This window comes from Etheostoma spectabile, chromosome 16 (genome assembly GCF_008692095.1).
Source record: "Etheostoma spectabile isolate EspeVRDwgs_2016 chromosome 16, UIUC_Espe_1.0, whole genome shotgun sequence".
NCBI classification, from domain to species: Eukaryota; Metazoa; Chordata; class Actinopteri; order Perciformes; family Percidae; genus Etheostoma; species Etheostoma spectabile.
This window is the reverse complement of record NC_045748.1, coordinates 23,325,444-23,341,800: the sequence shown is the minus strand read 5'-3', so window position 1 is coordinate 23,341,800 and position 16,357 is coordinate 23,325,444. Positions and strand designations below refer to the sequence as shown.

Sequence of the window (16,357 nt, the reverse complement as noted above, 5' to 3'; positions counted from 1 at the left end):
TCCTATAAAGGAGGTTTATTGACCATAGATTCCAAAAATAACTGTAAAACCAAAGTTGATAAGTTAGTGTTACGTTGCGTTGAAAACGTCAGAAAGGTGACAAACATTGGAAAAAAAGCATCATGTGTTGAAAAAAAGGGACAAAAACGTAAGAGAAAGTTAAAAACATGGATAAAAAACGTCAACAAAAGTGTTGATTTTCAATGTTGACGGGAAGACAACACGAGGGTTAAAACAGAGGGAATGTTCTGTAATTTGACACCGTTAATATTGCAAATCTAACCAATACCATGAACATTTCTTATTGGCCAAGACCACATAATCAAACTTTAAGCCGGTGTTTCTGCGAGCTTTGTCAAAAAGAAAGTTTGCTTAGTTTGAGGTGTATGTATAGTTCAGGGAACTTGGATTGTAAAATGAACACCAGCGTCATTTACTTCCATCCTAAATATCCCTGCGAGATCTCTCTACTAGAGCTGTCCTGTCTATCCTTGCCCTCTGCTGTCCTTTTAGAAACAATGCAGGTAGCGGCAGCAACCTTTGTCTGAAGTATGTCTAGAGTTCTTATGTGGAATGATTGTATTATGACTTCAGAATCCAGATCGGAGCATCTGTACTGAGCATGGTGCATGATGTTCATTGACTCGTCCGCACGGTAAGATCCATGTGTACTGAAGGCACGGCATTTATTTATTTATGGCCACAGGTGAATGTAATTTATATTCCGGTTACCTACTTTTGCATGATTACTTTAATTACATGTTCCATTTAATTTTAACGTCACTACCTTACACTGCAATATTGTTTTCTTGTACTATGGCAACCGCACTTTACTTTACAATACCTTTTATTTGACGCCACTTTACTTCAGTCTACCTTCTGCACATTGTCTATTGTTTGCCTGTTTTTCTTGTGTGTTTACTTGTTTGTTTTTTGCTTTTATTGTAGAAAATGCTACTGTAACAAGGGAATTTCCCCGCTGTGGGATGAATAAAGTATCATCTAATCTAATCTAGAAGTCAACACAGTAGTAGTAGCATTATGTGTGGTGCGGTGTTGGATGAGTCTGTCTCCCTCTGTTTTCCTCAGCAACACTGGAAGGGGGTCCTCAAATGACCATGAAGGCCCTGTTCAGACACATCGTTAGGACCGAGGGGCCCATGGGACTTTACCGAGGCTTGGCACCCAACTTCATGAAGGTCATTCCATCTGTCAGCATCAGCTACGTGGTCTACGAGCACCTCAAGATTGCACTGGGGGTCCAGTCAAAGTGAGGTGGGACGCGTAGTGAGGAGATCAAGAGGCCAAATGGTTTTGCTTGTTTGGGAGCTGAAGATTTCCTGCACTGAACTCGAAGAAGCAAGCAGCTGACATTTAACATTTTATAAAATGTGAAATTCCAGGGTTTAAAGGATTAACGTGGAAGGACGTGAATGAAGAGGAATGAGAACTTTAAATAGCAGAGAGGCTGATGAAGACTTCCAAGATGGAGGAAACTACTTGAGAAAACAATGTCTGTTCGTTGCTCTTATTTAAATGTCTTGAAGCAATCCCGGATTGCTTCAACAAGACAAAAGTTTACATTGAATTAAATAAGGTAGTTTACTGGGGAACCAGTAAATTGATGTCATGTTGCCATGTGGCAGGTGTAGTCCTGCTGGTCTGTGTAAAGGATGAATCTTGAAGGGCTTTGCTAAGGCAGATAACCTCTGACCTCAGTCCATACTCTCTTTTTAAAACTGTTTTGGCTTTGTCTCTTGCCCTCTCTCCGCCCAAACAAAGCCACAAAGTCTCGGCTTAATCAAAACAATGCAGTAGCTGTATGCTGTTGGTTAACTAGGCTTTAGTAATCCAGCGCACAGATGATAAAAACAAGACCGTGAATTTGTTTGGGTCTTTTTTTTCTTCACGACACCTGTGTAAATGTGGCAATTACAGGGTAATGAAACACTGAATTTCCTTTTTCTTTCCCAAGATTCACAGCTTCTTCAGTTACTTTAAAAGTAGCATTTTATAAAAAAAAAAAAAAAAAAAAACATACAAAAATAATCAATCCTCACGTATGCCTCAGTGTGGGGTGACGTTTGTAACTGCAGAGACCCTGCAGTCTGCCTGTAATTTCTTTCTTCTTCTTCTTCTGTGTACTGGACGTTTACGGGCGTCAATAAAGATCCTTTGGGCCCCGTGTGGGTTTGTAACCCCCGCCCAATGACGGTGAGCAGGTTGAGCAGCCCGTTCTTATCCCCAGGCACCGCTTAGTCACGCCCCTCGGCCGGCTGTCATACTGACACACTCGATCTCAAAGTGTGTACAGACGTTTCACAGAAGCCTCTCTGAAGCCCATTATTATATTTTCACGTCCAGAACAGTTACGTAATGTAATTCTATCATTAGCTGGATCTTATTTCACAAGCTTGTGAGCTAAAGACATTTTCCGTTTCTTGGGCGATATAAACAGGGTTCAAAATTAGCAAAGTTAGAATTAAAATCTGCAAGTGGCTGGTAGATCTGTTTTATTAACCAGCCCAAAAAAAATGGTAATCTATTGAGCGGCTGGTAAAATTTGAACCTCCACTACCCATTTGGCTAGTACATTTTGAACCCTGTATGTAAGCAAATAGTCCTTTAAATCACACACCAGCCACATCCAAGCAGAGGCAGTCATATATATATATATTTTTATATATATGACAATCCATAGATATAAAGATAGTTTTACATCTATGGAGGCAGCACCTGACTGATGCCTGTGTCAAATGAGAGACAGATTCCCATGAGTGCCTTGCGTGCCTCTCTTAAATGCACTTAAACACTAAGAGGTGGAGTCTGTGGAACATTGAATGCACTTTAAGGTACTCTGCTTAATTCCTGTTTATTATTTATTTTCACTCAAAAAACAAGGATTCGGGACTGAATTTGTGATCTATTGGTTCTGCTGAATGTATTCCAGTCTCTTTTGGATTTTAGAGTAATTATGGTCTTGGTGAAAAACTGAGGCGAAGAAGTGCTTTGTTTTAGAGTGATAGAAGCAACTCTGATATGGTTTAAAATCAACGCCTCAATGATGTGGAACCCCAAAGTGTTCAATGCTAAATTAAACCGAAAACTATTTAACAATCATATGAATCACTGTTGTAAAATATTTAAAGGAACCAACATTTTGTGAAATAATTGAAGGACTTATTAAAACTCCAGTCTGTTATAAACTGATTTGTCATCATTCATTTGTTGGTTATCATTTTGATTTCACTGGGAGTGGGGGTAGATATTTTTTCTTCCAAAGTTCTACATATTTAAACTAGAAATTCCAATTGTTTTTAGTTAGAATAAAGCCACATGAGTACCTCAACTTAAACAAAAGTTACTTTGCATCACTGTCAAGAGAATAGAATCACGCAAGCTATTGGATCCACTGAAGAAGAGCATTAATGACTATTGTTGACTGTGTGTGTGTGTGTGTGTGTGTGTGTGTGTGTGTGTCCAAACCTTTGACTGGTACTATATGGTAACCATGACTCATATGGTCACTCCCATAAACAGTTAAAGAAATGGACCAACAGATCCCGTTGTTGTGAACATAGACAGTTAAAGAAATGGACCAACAGATCCCGTTGTTGTGGACATAGACAGTTAAAGAAATGGACCAACAGATCCCGTTGCTCTGGACATAGACAGTTAAAGAAATGGACCAACAGATCCCGTTGTTGTGGACATAGACAGTTAAAGAAATGGACCAACAGATCCCGTTCTCTGGACATAGACAGTTAAGAAAGGACCAACATCCCTTGCTCTGGACAGACAGTTAAGAAATGGACAACAGATCCCGTTGTTGGGACATAGACAGTTAAGAAATGGACCAACAATCCGTTGTTGTGGACATAGACAGTTAAAGAAATGGACCAACAGATCCCGTTGCTCTGGACATAGACAGTTAAAGAAATGGACCAACAGATCCCGTTGTTGTGGACATAGACAGTTAAAGAAATGGGCCAACAGATCCCGTTGCTCTGGACATAGACAGTTAAAGAAATGGACCAACAGATCCCGTTGTTGTGGACATAGACAGTTAAAGAAATGGACCAACAGATCCCGTTGTTGTTCTAATACACAAAATGTCCTACTCAGTGTCCAGAGATAAAATACTCACAGCTTTCCTCCATACTGATATCTGATTGGGCAAATTCTTAAATTAATAGTTCTGTAATATTGTGATGCTCAATGCTTTTAACAAATGTCTCTTGTACTCAACATGGGAGGTAGGTTCTGAATCTGAGAACATAGGATTTACATCTACCACATTTATACAGTTCCCCAAGCACTTAAAAGACCCCTTTCATAAGGCCTCCACAAGAAAACACTGACCTGTAATATACAGTTAAACCCCAGAGAGGCAGATTTATCCAAAATAGAGTCAAAAGTTGAAAGCACATAATGTTAGGCCCTTTATAATCTTATATGATGGGGTGAGCAGACATTTACCTTGGCTTATAACCCTATATGAGTCCTATATGAGGAAAGGTGGTTCTCCAGAAACGGCAGCAACCGCTCTGCCTGATGGGGAGAAACCGCACCGTCCCGATAACTGTACAGGCTTGTTCATGAAGGTTAAAAGAGTCAGTAGGCAGAGAGCCAAAACCAACAAACAGCCTAGACATGTGACAGGCAGCAGACACAGCAACGGACACGACAGCAGTGCAAGACAGTCAGGTGGAAGGGAAAATTGGGGAAGTTGTTGAATAAGTGCACAACCAATGAAACTCAAGTTAGTTGTAGATACTAGGTAGTAGGTACTAGAACCAGACCGTGGTGGGAAACTTGCTCAAATACTCCCTGTCTTGTATGTATGGATGCATTCAAAAGGGTAAAAGTACTCAACATTTGGACTAATGGATTTTACAGTGTTACAATATTGTTGCATTAGCCAAATACTGACAGTAACTGGTCTAATTGCTCCATCTACTGTTGTTGTTGTACTTTTAAAGGATATTTAATGGATATTTCCTGGTTATTATATTAAAAAATATACTGAAGGGAATTTGTGTGCATTTCCCTCTGTAGAGATTACCCAAGGCAAGTAAAATACTATCACTGCAAACAAAATTACAATATTAAATTGCAGTACTGAGTGCATATTAGAGTTTCTTTAAAGCCAATACATGTGTCACCATGGCTGGTTTAAGCTGACATTGCAACGTGTATAAAACCTTTATGCTTAGGTAGGCAATATATCTTTGGCATCTTTTGGGCAAAAACTCAACAAAAAAAAAAATTTCAGCAAAATGGGATTTAAGTGGTCTGAGAGAAAAGTTGATGTATGCACCTTCTCTTGGCTCGGTTTAGAAGATCTTGCATGTGATGGGAGAATCTGGCCAATCACAGAGAGTCAGCGAAAGAGAGCGTTCCTATTGGCTGTTGTATACATGCAGACAAAGAGGGTAGAGTGAAAGCTGCGGGAAGAGGTCTCACTTCACTTGAAATCATGTCGTTTTTTTTCTCTTCTTTATATCTACTGCAGCTTTAAAGCTATAGTGCGCAACTATTTGATATTCATGGACGTCCATTTCATTCAAGCCATTGCCAAAAGAGTTGATACAACGCTAATTAATCAGTTCCATTAAACTTTTTGTATTTCTCAGTATGGCTGTGTTTAAGTCCGATGATTTTCACATCCAGAAGCTCGAGTTAAGATAATTAGTCCAGATATATATCTAATCCAGTCTAGATATAGTCCATCATGTTTTTGTAATCCTCCGTGTCCTCCTTGGCTACTAGCAACTGGGCAGAGGAGGGGTGGGGGTGGTGCGTCTGGTACACTAGCCCGCAGCCGAGCTGTCGAGCGCCGTAATAGAGGTGGCGCTAATGAGGAAAGACTACCGACTTTACTATTTCTACGGACTAGAATAAGAAGAAAAAGATAAACAACGGCAGAACAAGCAGCAGCATGGCCGCCAATGCTTCGATTTGATTGGATGACCTACTTTGTCGGCTCAAGCCTTTCATTCACCATAAAAGAACTCATCTTAACCCAGTGAGTTTACAAGAGAGTTTTTAGTCACACTGAGAGTCCTCAGTCCTCCTTCCTGTTTCCACTTTGTGGCGCGCTGCTAAACAAAAATAGAGTGGTGCGCGCCCTTTGGACACACACTCAAAAAATCCTGGCCCGCCACCGAGATCTACGTCGTTTTGACGTCACATTGGCACGCGCCAGCTCGGTTGCATCGATAAATCGGCCTTAAAGGCTTGCGTCGTGTGGATTCAACGACAGTGTCTTTCATTTTCATTTCATACATTTATTATACAGGAAAGTTAGAAAAAGTAACATTACAATATAAAAACGGGCCTGACTAAGTTTAAAAACTGGTTTTCAGCAGGTTCCTGTTCTGCAGAAACATAAAACATGGGTACAGCACGTCAAGACAGACATTAATACAAGACATCCATATAGAAAAATAAATTTCAACAACTGAAAACATTACAGTTAAATAAGGACAAAGACATTTATACAAGACATCCGCTGGGCTAGATATATACGGACAGTGCAAACAAGGCTTGGATAACACATAAACAAATTAATTAACGCGTGCAAGTGTAACTGTTAAGAAGGAGCTGTTTGTGTGCCTTTTTGAAATATGTGATGGATGATAGTGTTCTGTCTTACTTAGAATTCCTAAGTAATTACAAATTAATGTAATATTTAAAAAAATCTAACAATTACACACACAAAGGATGTGTTACACAAAGGATGGAAAAAGGGCGTCACACTTCTAACACATTTCCTTCTCCCAACTGGTCCAGATGTATGTAGGCTACAGCATTAGGAGCAGTCACTTCCGTTAATATCTACATTTCAAATCTTCCAATCAAATTTAATTGAACAACTTAAACTAAATTGTCCCTCCTCAACATTAGATTTAATTAACATCACTTCTTCAGACAAAATCTTTTCCAAAATAGAGGCTATAGAATTATATCAATCAGACAAAATAATATCCTGAGCTAAGTTTAACTCCTTTATATGCTGTTAGGTAGTTTAATCTACAGCAATGCATCATATTTCATAAGATAATCATGTTTGTAGGGTCAATGTCCTGTGAGAACCAGGTGTCTCTATAAAGTCATGTTTTCCTGAGGTCAGAAATACATTTTTCAGCTTTGTGAGGATGTATTTTCCAGTCCATGAGGCTTTTAAAATTAATAATTATTCAGTAAAAGAAGTATGGGAATTTTCTCAACTCATAAAGGAACACTTCATCCTTCAGTGTAACACAAACATACGTAATCAACACTACTGAAGATATATGGTTTTAATTGGACAAGAAGCTTATGAGAGACTGTAACTAAAGCTGTCAGATAAATGCAGTGTACAGTAGTAAAAAAATATATACAATAGTATGATTCTAAAAGGTAGAGGAGTAGAAGTTTTAAAGTTATATAATGTGGAAATACTATTAAGTAAAGTCAGGTAGGCCTACTTCGAATTTACTTGAGTCAATGTACTGTACAAGATGAAAGGAATTGGAGTAAAAGACTTATATGTTGACTTGATATATATGATATGATACTAGGTAGTTGCTTAGAGTGCAGTACTTTCCTTATCTGATGTCGAGTTTTGGTAGTATGTGCTGATACTTGTAGTGCAGCAGTCGGTAGGCTACAGCTAGCTAGCTAAAGAGACGCTGAGTCAGCACAGCTTTCCCTCGGACTCGCTGGTCTCGTGCCTCGCTGCTGACTAAGAGGAAGTCGTCCACACGTCGGTGGTTTACCGAATGCGGTTTCAAACATGTTTTCGCCGCCTTTGTAAACCAAAAAATGCATAAAGACATTTTTTTTTTGGCAGCAGCGCCAGCGGCATATCCTGTTGTAAAGACCTTATTTACCACGGGACCGGTTGGGTCCGAGAGCTGCAGTCACGAGACAGTCATTTCCTACAAACTACCACGCGCCTATAGCTCCTGTTGAGAGAATTGAGAAAAGGAAGTAGGATGAAAGAGTAGGCTATTATTTTTTTTTTAATTTTCTACTCCACGGTTTGCTTTGTTACCGAGACACAAAATGTTGTCCTTGGAGCAAGTGAAGCAGAGTTTAGAGAGTGCAGGGCAGTCTCACATCCTGCAGTTTTGGCCGGAGCTCTGTGAGGCGGAGAGAGACCGCTTCCTCCAAGAGTTGTCCCAGCTGGATCTAAAGGGACTTAAGGACCACTGCGAAGGGGCAGCGAGGGCTGCAGCCTCCCCGCCTGCCAGCTTGGATCAACACATAGAGCCGGTTCCCCCAGAGTCCATCGGCAGCGTGAGGAAAAGTGACAAAGACTCTCTTGCAGAGTGGGAAAATGAAGGTGAATGTTTTTAGATGTTTTACGGTAACCTGTAATGCTCTCACTGCAAGCCGTTTTTATCCAGGACTTTACTTTTTTGTAAGCCTATTTTGCATTAATATAGTAAATCAATAAAAAAAGGGTGTTGTGGGGGAACACACAAAATCGGGAGTCTAGGGGTCCTCCGACAATTTTCTTTCAATTCAATTTTATTTATAGTATCAAATCATAATCAGACAATATCTAAAGACAGATAGAGTAGACCACACTATAAAAGTAACAAAGACCCAACAATTCCAGTAATTCCAGAAGAGCAAGCATTTAGTGAAAATGCTCTGAATTTCTGCATTTCTACATCATTTTAGGGAGTAGGTTATACATAATCAAGTAATTAATTAAGTTTATCATGACGATTCTCCCAGAAAGAATAATAGCTACAACCATGTATAAAATAGATCATCAAGATGTATACATAAAGTAACATCAAACAAATTAATGTGTGTGTGTGTGTGTGTGTGTGTGTGTGTGTGTGTGTGTGTGTGTGTCACAAACGGGATTTTGAAAAGTAGTGAGGACATGTCTTCCTGTCCCCAGTGGATACACCTAGAGCAGTGGTTGTCAAACTTTTTCTAATAATTTAACCCTTTTTGAATTGTTATTGTTATTGTTATCATTTTTGGTAGAAAAAAAAGTCTATATAAAGGCTGTCAGCAATAGATTTACTAAACAACAGCCTTAACTGAAAAAACATTGAAATGCTAATGAGAAAAGGACAAAACTTTGGAAAAATATGCGGGAAAGAAGGAAGGAAGTAAGGCAAGAATAGGTCAAAAATAGTATCAAAAACCAGGACATAACTTTGAAAAAAGAGAGAGACTTGTAAAAGTAGGAGGACAGTAGAAGGAAGGAAGGAAGGTATAGAGAAGGTGACACAAATGTCCAATTTCTGATAAGAAATGGTGTGTGCATCAGATTTGTAGCCTAAATGTGTCAAATAAAATCTCAAAATCTCTAGGCTATGCAGATTTTCTAGTGTATTGAGATTTGTAAATGTGTAGACAAATGCTAACAATCTGTATGTGTAGACAAAACTGTAAATGTGTGTATACATATATTATTGACTGAAAAGTTGACAGTATTTAGTATTTTTGCTCCATGAGTAGAAAACCTCTGCGTTGAAGGACATGTTTCCTTGGAAAAATATATTAGAACCTAATTTACTAAATGAACATAATGCTGTATTGAGGAAGACTTGAAAATAGCTATTGAGGCCAAAAAAACGGCATATAAATACACCTGGTTGGTGTGCAATACGGCGTCAACATATATATGTTATATATATATATATATACACACTTACTGTAAAGTCACTGGGTGCTACAGCTGACTAGTGGTATGTAGGCTGTAATGCTACTGAGGGACAACAACCCCCTATTTCCACTGGGTGTGGAACGGCTGTGGATCATAGGTGAGTCATTAGGTTTCCATTAGTCAATGTGTGTATTTTCACTGACTAAGGAACAGCTGCGTCCCAGCTGCGTCCCAGCTGCGTCCCAGCTGCGTCCCAGCTGCGTCCCAGCTGCGTCCCAGCTGCGTCCCAGCTGCGTCCCAGCTCCGGCAGCCCTCCGGTGCAGATACGCAGAGCTCTGCAGCAATTCAGCACACGGCGGACGTGCGGCGCACGGAGCCGACATGCAGCGGAGCCGATCCGCAGCCGTTATGCAACCGGTGGAAATCAGGCATTATGGCAAAAAGATACAGGCAGGCAAAGAAGTCAGGGTTTGTAAAAACACCAAGAGCCAATTGAGAGGCCTGATTTGTAACCGATGACGTGTCTGTATTTCCAGGTCTTAGAGCAAAATACTTTTATCCATCAATCTACAGATTTATGTGCACATTAAAAAACACGTTAAATAATATTTATACTTATTTTCTTCTGAAATACTAGAGAGATAAAGATAAGAGTTAAATTTACCTCTTTGTAAGTCAAAAACAATCTGGAAAGGGAAAGGTCATTTGACCTGCTCGTGACCTGTTATCAGGGTTTGTGAGTTAGTGTCACAAGCCAAAAAAGGTTGGGAACTACTTATCTAAAACCCTCAAAGTATGTAAAGAATGACAAAAGGTATGTGCTACAGTAGGTGTGCCGGTTGTAAAGTTTAAAGGCCTTGCTGCTGCTGATGATGTTACCACTCTGTTTTACTACTCTATTTTGACAGGGCTGTTGCAAATCTCAGAGAATCGAGTTGGGGTCCTGCTCTTGGCTGGTGGTCAGGGGACCCGCCTTGGTGTACAGTATCCCAAAGGGATGTATAACGTTGGGCTACCAAGCGGCAAGACCTTGTATCAAATCCAGACAGAGCGCATTCACAAAATCCAGGAGCTGGCCGACAGAAAGTATGGCTCCAAATGCACCGTTCCGTGGTAAGATTACACAATGGATCTTTCTTCAGTATGACCATGTGTAGGCTTCTGCTTACACAGGGTATGTTAAACACAACTCCCAGACACTACAGTACAATGCACTATAAAAAACTCCTGGGAGCAGCAGAAACAAGCTGTAAACCAATATCATAAATAGTTAAACGTAATATTGTTATGGCGAACATCCAGCAGACACGAAGCAACATTAGCATTCACTTGATGTCATGTTTCTGTTCACCTGGCACATTTAATGCAAATATTCACTCTTCTCTTAGCTCCGTTTTAGGTTTATTTTTAAAGAAAATATTTAGCTATTAATATTAGCTGCTAAATACAGTAACTACATACACAATTTAGTTAACCAGACTTGTATTATCTCAAAGAAAATCAAATAGAAATAATGAATGGTTAAAACAAGAGAGCCAAATTGAGATAGATAACTTCACCACCGTAATTGAAATAAATAAATAAGGTAGGGGTTCGAGTCAAAGCTCAACAGCTAAACTAGTCATGCTAAAATGTAGCTTAGCAGAGTAGCAGGCGCTGCAATCTTAGCTAACAATAAAATGAGGGTACACATCCATCTGTTACAGTTTCCAGTCAGCCTGAAAACTTCAAAGGTAAGCTTTTTTTTTGTAGTTACTGCTCTCTGCCTTTGGAGGACGGACATGCTGTATGTCTACCAGCTAGTTGCTAACTGTCTGTCTGCTGTTTGGTGCTGGACAGTGAATTCATCAGAGCTTTTTTTGCTGAAAACAGCTGCCTGCTGCTCACAACTCACAGCAGTGAGACTAGATAATGCTTAAAAGCTAAGTGGAGCGTTGAAGAATGCTGAAGGAATTATTATTATTCTGTCATTTGGCAAATGAATTGCCTTTCTAAGGGGCTTAACATACTCACAAACTCACCAAAATTGGCGGGCGCATCAAGTCTAGTGAAAATGTACGTACTTTAAGGGTTTCGGGAATAGGCGCACAAAATGGCGCGCTACGCCCCCTACAAAGTTAAAAAGACTGTAGCCCCTGCAATACGTTTAACGTCAACTAGCGAAACTTGGTTATACTGTGTGTATCATGTAAAGATGTACAGAAAACTTCATTGAAGCCATATCCTGAACACGACACAAAGTTCAAAATTGGTGCGATTTTGGCTATTTCCACATGTCGTACTAACAAACTCCTCCTAGAGATTTTATCCGATCAATTGCAAATTTGGTCTGTGCCATCTTAAGCCATTTTCTGTTTTGCCATTGAAACAGGAAGTGGCTTTAACTTGAGTGTACATTGTCCAATTGGCAATTAGCTCAAAAATTTTCAGGATTCATTAAAGTCCGACCCTGAGGACATCTAGAGTGTCACAACGCCCCCTATTGGCAACAGGAAGTAGGCCTAAAAGTCAAGGTGCTATACTTTAACGAACTCCTCGCATCCGATGGACTTTAAATTTGGTCTGTACCATCTTAACACCTAAAGAGGAAAAGTTACTAAAAAAAAAAAACTTTTTGTTAAACGGTGTGGCGTTGCGGCCATTTTGAGTGTTTAGCAATGAACAAGAAAGATACATCGTCATATCTGCTTGAAATTTCCCAAAATAAACAAGAGTACTGGGGCCTCACGATTAAAAGGCTGTGCAGCTTTCATACCAGAAGATGGCGTACAGCAAAAACTTGAAAAGAACCTACATACAGAAATATTCTGTGTAAAACCAGGCGTACGCTAGGTCCTGCGCACCTTTCCTTTACACATCACAATCAACGTGAATGAGCCACCGACCCCGCCTTGCCTCCTCCCATAAATTAATATGAAAATGATTATAAATTAGGCCCCGATGTCATTCTTCGTCCAATCACAACGGGTTATCCAGTCAGTGCGCACGGATCCGCTGTGCCACGCATTGGAGGAAATAATAAAAAAATAAATAGGACCACAGTAACAGAAATATGTGCAGAATCAAGGCAGTCAAGACGGCCCAGTGTGGACTGGGTACACCTTGTTCACTTAATAGTCCAAAGCTGCTTACAGCTTTAATTATTTGTGTATTTTTTACTAAGAGTGACCCCTTTTACATACGTCTTGTGATCCGTTGTTGATACAAAAATATTTAAAGTAATGTTATGTGATTTAAAAACATGATAATTTTGAGATAAATCATGTCAACAAGATTATAAAGAGTAATAACTTTAATATTTGAACACCTTGTCTGTACTGTGGCAACTCTTCAGGTACATAATGACCAGTGAGTTCACTCTGGCACCCACTGAGAAGTTCTTCAAGGAGAACAACTACTTTGGTCTGGAGCCGTCAAACATTGTGATGTTTGAGCAAAGGATGATCCCCGCAGTGACGTTTGATGGAAAGGTCATCCTGCAGGGCAAAGGGCAGTTAGCCATGGCCCCAGGTAGGTGCACATCAGCTCCTACAGAAGATCCAGACACAAATCTCAGTAAAACCACTGTGGTTTCACCTGTTGCCACTGATGTGTGTTCAGGATAGTTTGAGGTAGTGCACCATGTTTCAAAACCTCTCCACTCTCTGCCAGATGGGAATGGTGGTCTGTACCAGGCGTTGGTGGACAACAAGGTGCTGGAGGACATGAAGAAGAGAGGAGTGGAGTACCTGCATGTGTACTGTGTAGACAACATCCTGGTCAAAATGGCTGACCCCGTGTTTATTGGGTTCTGTGTGAGCAAAGGAGCCGACTGTGGAGCCAAGGTAGAGTAATATCACTCAGTAGATATAAAAGAGTCCCTTAAAGGAATAGTTCAACATTTGCTTTCTTTCTGAGAGCTAGATGAGAACATTGCCGTCATGCCTGTGCATTAAATGCAAAGCTGGAGCAGGAAGGCATCCTTTATACATTTCTGCTTGTGTAAAGATGAGTAATGAGCTTTAGAGGTGTTGTTAGATGTATTTTTGGACAGAACCAGGCTAGCTTTTTGTCCCTGCTCGGATATGTCCACCTGCTCTGACTCCAGCTCAGTACTTATAACACAGACATGAGAATGATATCCATCTTCCCACCTCACTCTCGCAAAGGAAGGAAAGTATATAAAATAGGTAACCTATTGTTATGTTATGGCAAACATGACTACTTCTGATTTGAATACAGAGTTGTTAAATAACTTATCATGGCCACTTGAGGTAGCCTGATCTCCTAGAGCCTTGGTCTGTCCCAGGTTTCTTCCTAAAAGGCCGTTTTTCTTCCTCGCCACTGTTGCACCAAATGCTTGCTCGTGGGAAATTGTTGGGTCTTTGTAAAATGAACAGTGTTCCAGGGGAACATGGGAGTTTGCCCATCCAGTCTTGATGAGTTTTGTGGACCTGGCGAAGGTTTCTGACTGTGTCCTCTGGGAGTATGGGGTACCGGGACTGTTGCTACGAGACATCTGGTCCTTACATGACCAGAGTGAGAGCTTTGTCTGTATTCTCAGGAGACTCTGCCAGGGTGTTCCCTTATCACGATTTCTGTTAAGTCTCAATTGCAGCCTGTGGGAGGAGAGTGCCTTGTATGGGGTCCTTGGAATTTTTTGTTTTTGTAGATGATATGGTTGTGTTGGCTTCATCAGACTGTGACCTTCAGCATGCTCTGGGGCTGTTGCAGTCGAGTGGGAAGCAATCCGCATGAGAGGCAGCCGCTCTAAGTCCTGGTTCTCTGCCGGATTGGTGCTGCTTGCGGTGGTTGTAGGCTGGACTGTTGTGGTAAAAAGCGGGGGTATGCCCCAAGGCAGAGTTTTGGACCTACCTTTTGGGTGGCTGGGCTTACCCTTAATGATAGATCAAGAGAAGGTCAGTCTACATCCCAAGGATTGTGCTGCACAGGCAAAAGTAAAAATCAATTTAAAACTTTAAAATACGCCAGTTAGGTTTTAGGGGTTGGTAAATAAAACAATGATCCCAGCCTTTCATACCCTGTATATAGATAGATAGATAGATAGATAGATAGAGATAGATAGATAGATAGATAGATAGATAGATAGATAGATAGATAGATAGATAGATAGATAGATAGATAGATATTTATTGATCCCAAGAAAAATGGGAAATTACGGTGTTACAGCAGCACACGTAAATCAGTCGCACAACACAGAATATAAATATAAATGAGATACTAGGAAAAATATACATACATACAGTACACATGAAATAACAATAATAGAATAAAATAAAAGAACAAATATTTGAATATATACAGGATGGGAAAACCAAAATGTGCAAATGCTTAATAATATGCTTAAATGTATGCTAAAGTGAAATAAACCAATTGTGCAGGTTGCACTTAGTGCGTAGTGTGGAGCCCAAAAGTCTCATCTAGAACCCAGTGATGACATGTTAAAAAGTGTTATTGCTTGTGGTAGGAAGGTGTGTGTGTGTGGGTGTGGGTTGGGTGTGTGTGTGTGGTGTGTGGTGTTGTGTGTGTGTGGGGGTGTGGTGTGTGTGTGTGTGTGTTGTGTGTGTGTGTGTGTGTGTGGTGTGTGTGGTGTGTGTGTGTGTGTGTGTGTGTGTGTGTGTGTGTGTGTGTGTGGTGTGTGTGTATATGTTGTGTGTGTTATTATGTGTGTGTCTATATAGTGTGTCTGTTGTGTTACGCATCATATAGTGTGTTTATGTGTGTGGTGTATATATATATACTGTATATTTCTGATCAAGTTCAACCACAAGTTGTTTCATTGCTTGGAGTAGGATGGGAAATAGGTGTTAAAAACAGGCATAGGGGTTAGGGTGAGGTTGGTGTTAGGTGAGTTAGGGTTAGTGTTAGTCAAATAAAATAAAGATCTGGGTTTGAGAAAAATGCAAAATTGTGAGGTGCGTTTCCATCCGGCCTTTTATCTCTATCATGTCAGGTGGTGGAGAAGGCGTACCCCGGCGAGCCAGTGGGCGTTGTTTGCAGGGTGCGAGGCGTCTCCCAGGTGGTGGAGTACAGCGAGATCCAACCGGAGACAGCCGAGCTCCGAGGACCTGGAGGGGAGCTGGTGTACAGTGCTGGCAACATCTGTAATCACTTCTTCACCAGGGCTTTCCTGCAGGACGTAGCAGAGTAAGAGCCTTTACTGTCGCATATGTGTTGGTACGATCCCTCACAGTACATGTGAGTCACAGCAAGTGAAATCAGACTGATTTGAGTAAAACACACTACAGTCTAGAGCAGGGGTCTTCAATAGGGGGTTCGCGACCCCTAGGGGGTCCGCGGAGGTACTGCATGGGGGTCGCGAAAGTTTTGGTTGATTAGACTTTTTTTTATATTCCCCCCCTGCAATTTTTTCCACTAATTGAAATGTCTTTAAATCCACATTAACATGAATTCAACACACTGTAGTAAACAGATAAATGGAGGCAGAAGAAGTCTTTCAGTCATCAATGCACACATGGCACTATAGGACCAGTTTGATATAACAAAATTTTATACAATATATATAATTAGGGGGTCCCCGCTCCATCTCGCCATCAGTTTGGGGGTCCTTGGCCTTGAAAACGTTGAAGACCCCTGGTCTAGAGGGTGAGAGGCAGTTCATGGAAGTACAGTGTATAGACAACATATTGACTTGCAAAGTTTAACAGGATACGCCCTTAACCCTTGTCTTGTCTTCCCGTTAACCATGAACTTGTCCTTCCAGGTCAAAACTGA

At 40.6% G+C, this 16,357-nt stretch overlaps 2 protein-coding genes across 4 annotated transcripts in view; both read left to right on the top strand.

The window, feature by feature from the left end:
* The window catches only part of slc25a25b (solute carrier family 25 member 25b), a 24,155-nt gene extending 21,462 nt beyond the window's left edge, over positions 1 to 2,693 (top strand). For all 3 annotated transcript variants that reach the window (XM_032539787.1, XM_032539784.1, XM_032539785.1), the window contains one exon: positions 1,090 to 2,693. In XM_032539787.1, coding sequence (XP_032395678.1) covers positions 1,090 to 1,274 — 185 coding nt within the window. In that variant the 3' untranslated portion in view covers positions 1,275 to 2,693. The remainder of the gene's footprint in view (positions 1 to 1,089) is intronic.
* A 4,984-nt stretch (positions 2,694 to 7,677) lies between these two features.
* The window catches only part of uap1l1 (UDP-N-acetylglucosamine pyrophosphorylase 1 like 1), a 26,616-nt gene continuing 17,936 nt past the window's right edge, over positions 7,678 to 16,357 (top strand). Inside the window, exons 1-5 of the mRNA XM_032539417.1 lie at positions 7,678 to 8,332; positions 10,531 to 10,735; positions 12,957 to 13,132; positions 13,274 to 13,446; positions 15,576 to 15,769. Coding sequence (XP_032395308.1) covers positions 8,053 to 8,332; positions 10,531 to 10,735; positions 12,957 to 13,132; positions 13,274 to 13,446; positions 15,576 to 15,769 — 1,028 coding nt within the window. The 5' untranslated portion in view covers positions 7,678 to 8,052. The remainder of the gene's footprint in view (positions 8,333 to 10,530; positions 10,736 to 12,956; positions 13,133 to 13,273; positions 13,447 to 15,575; positions 15,770 to 16,357) is intronic.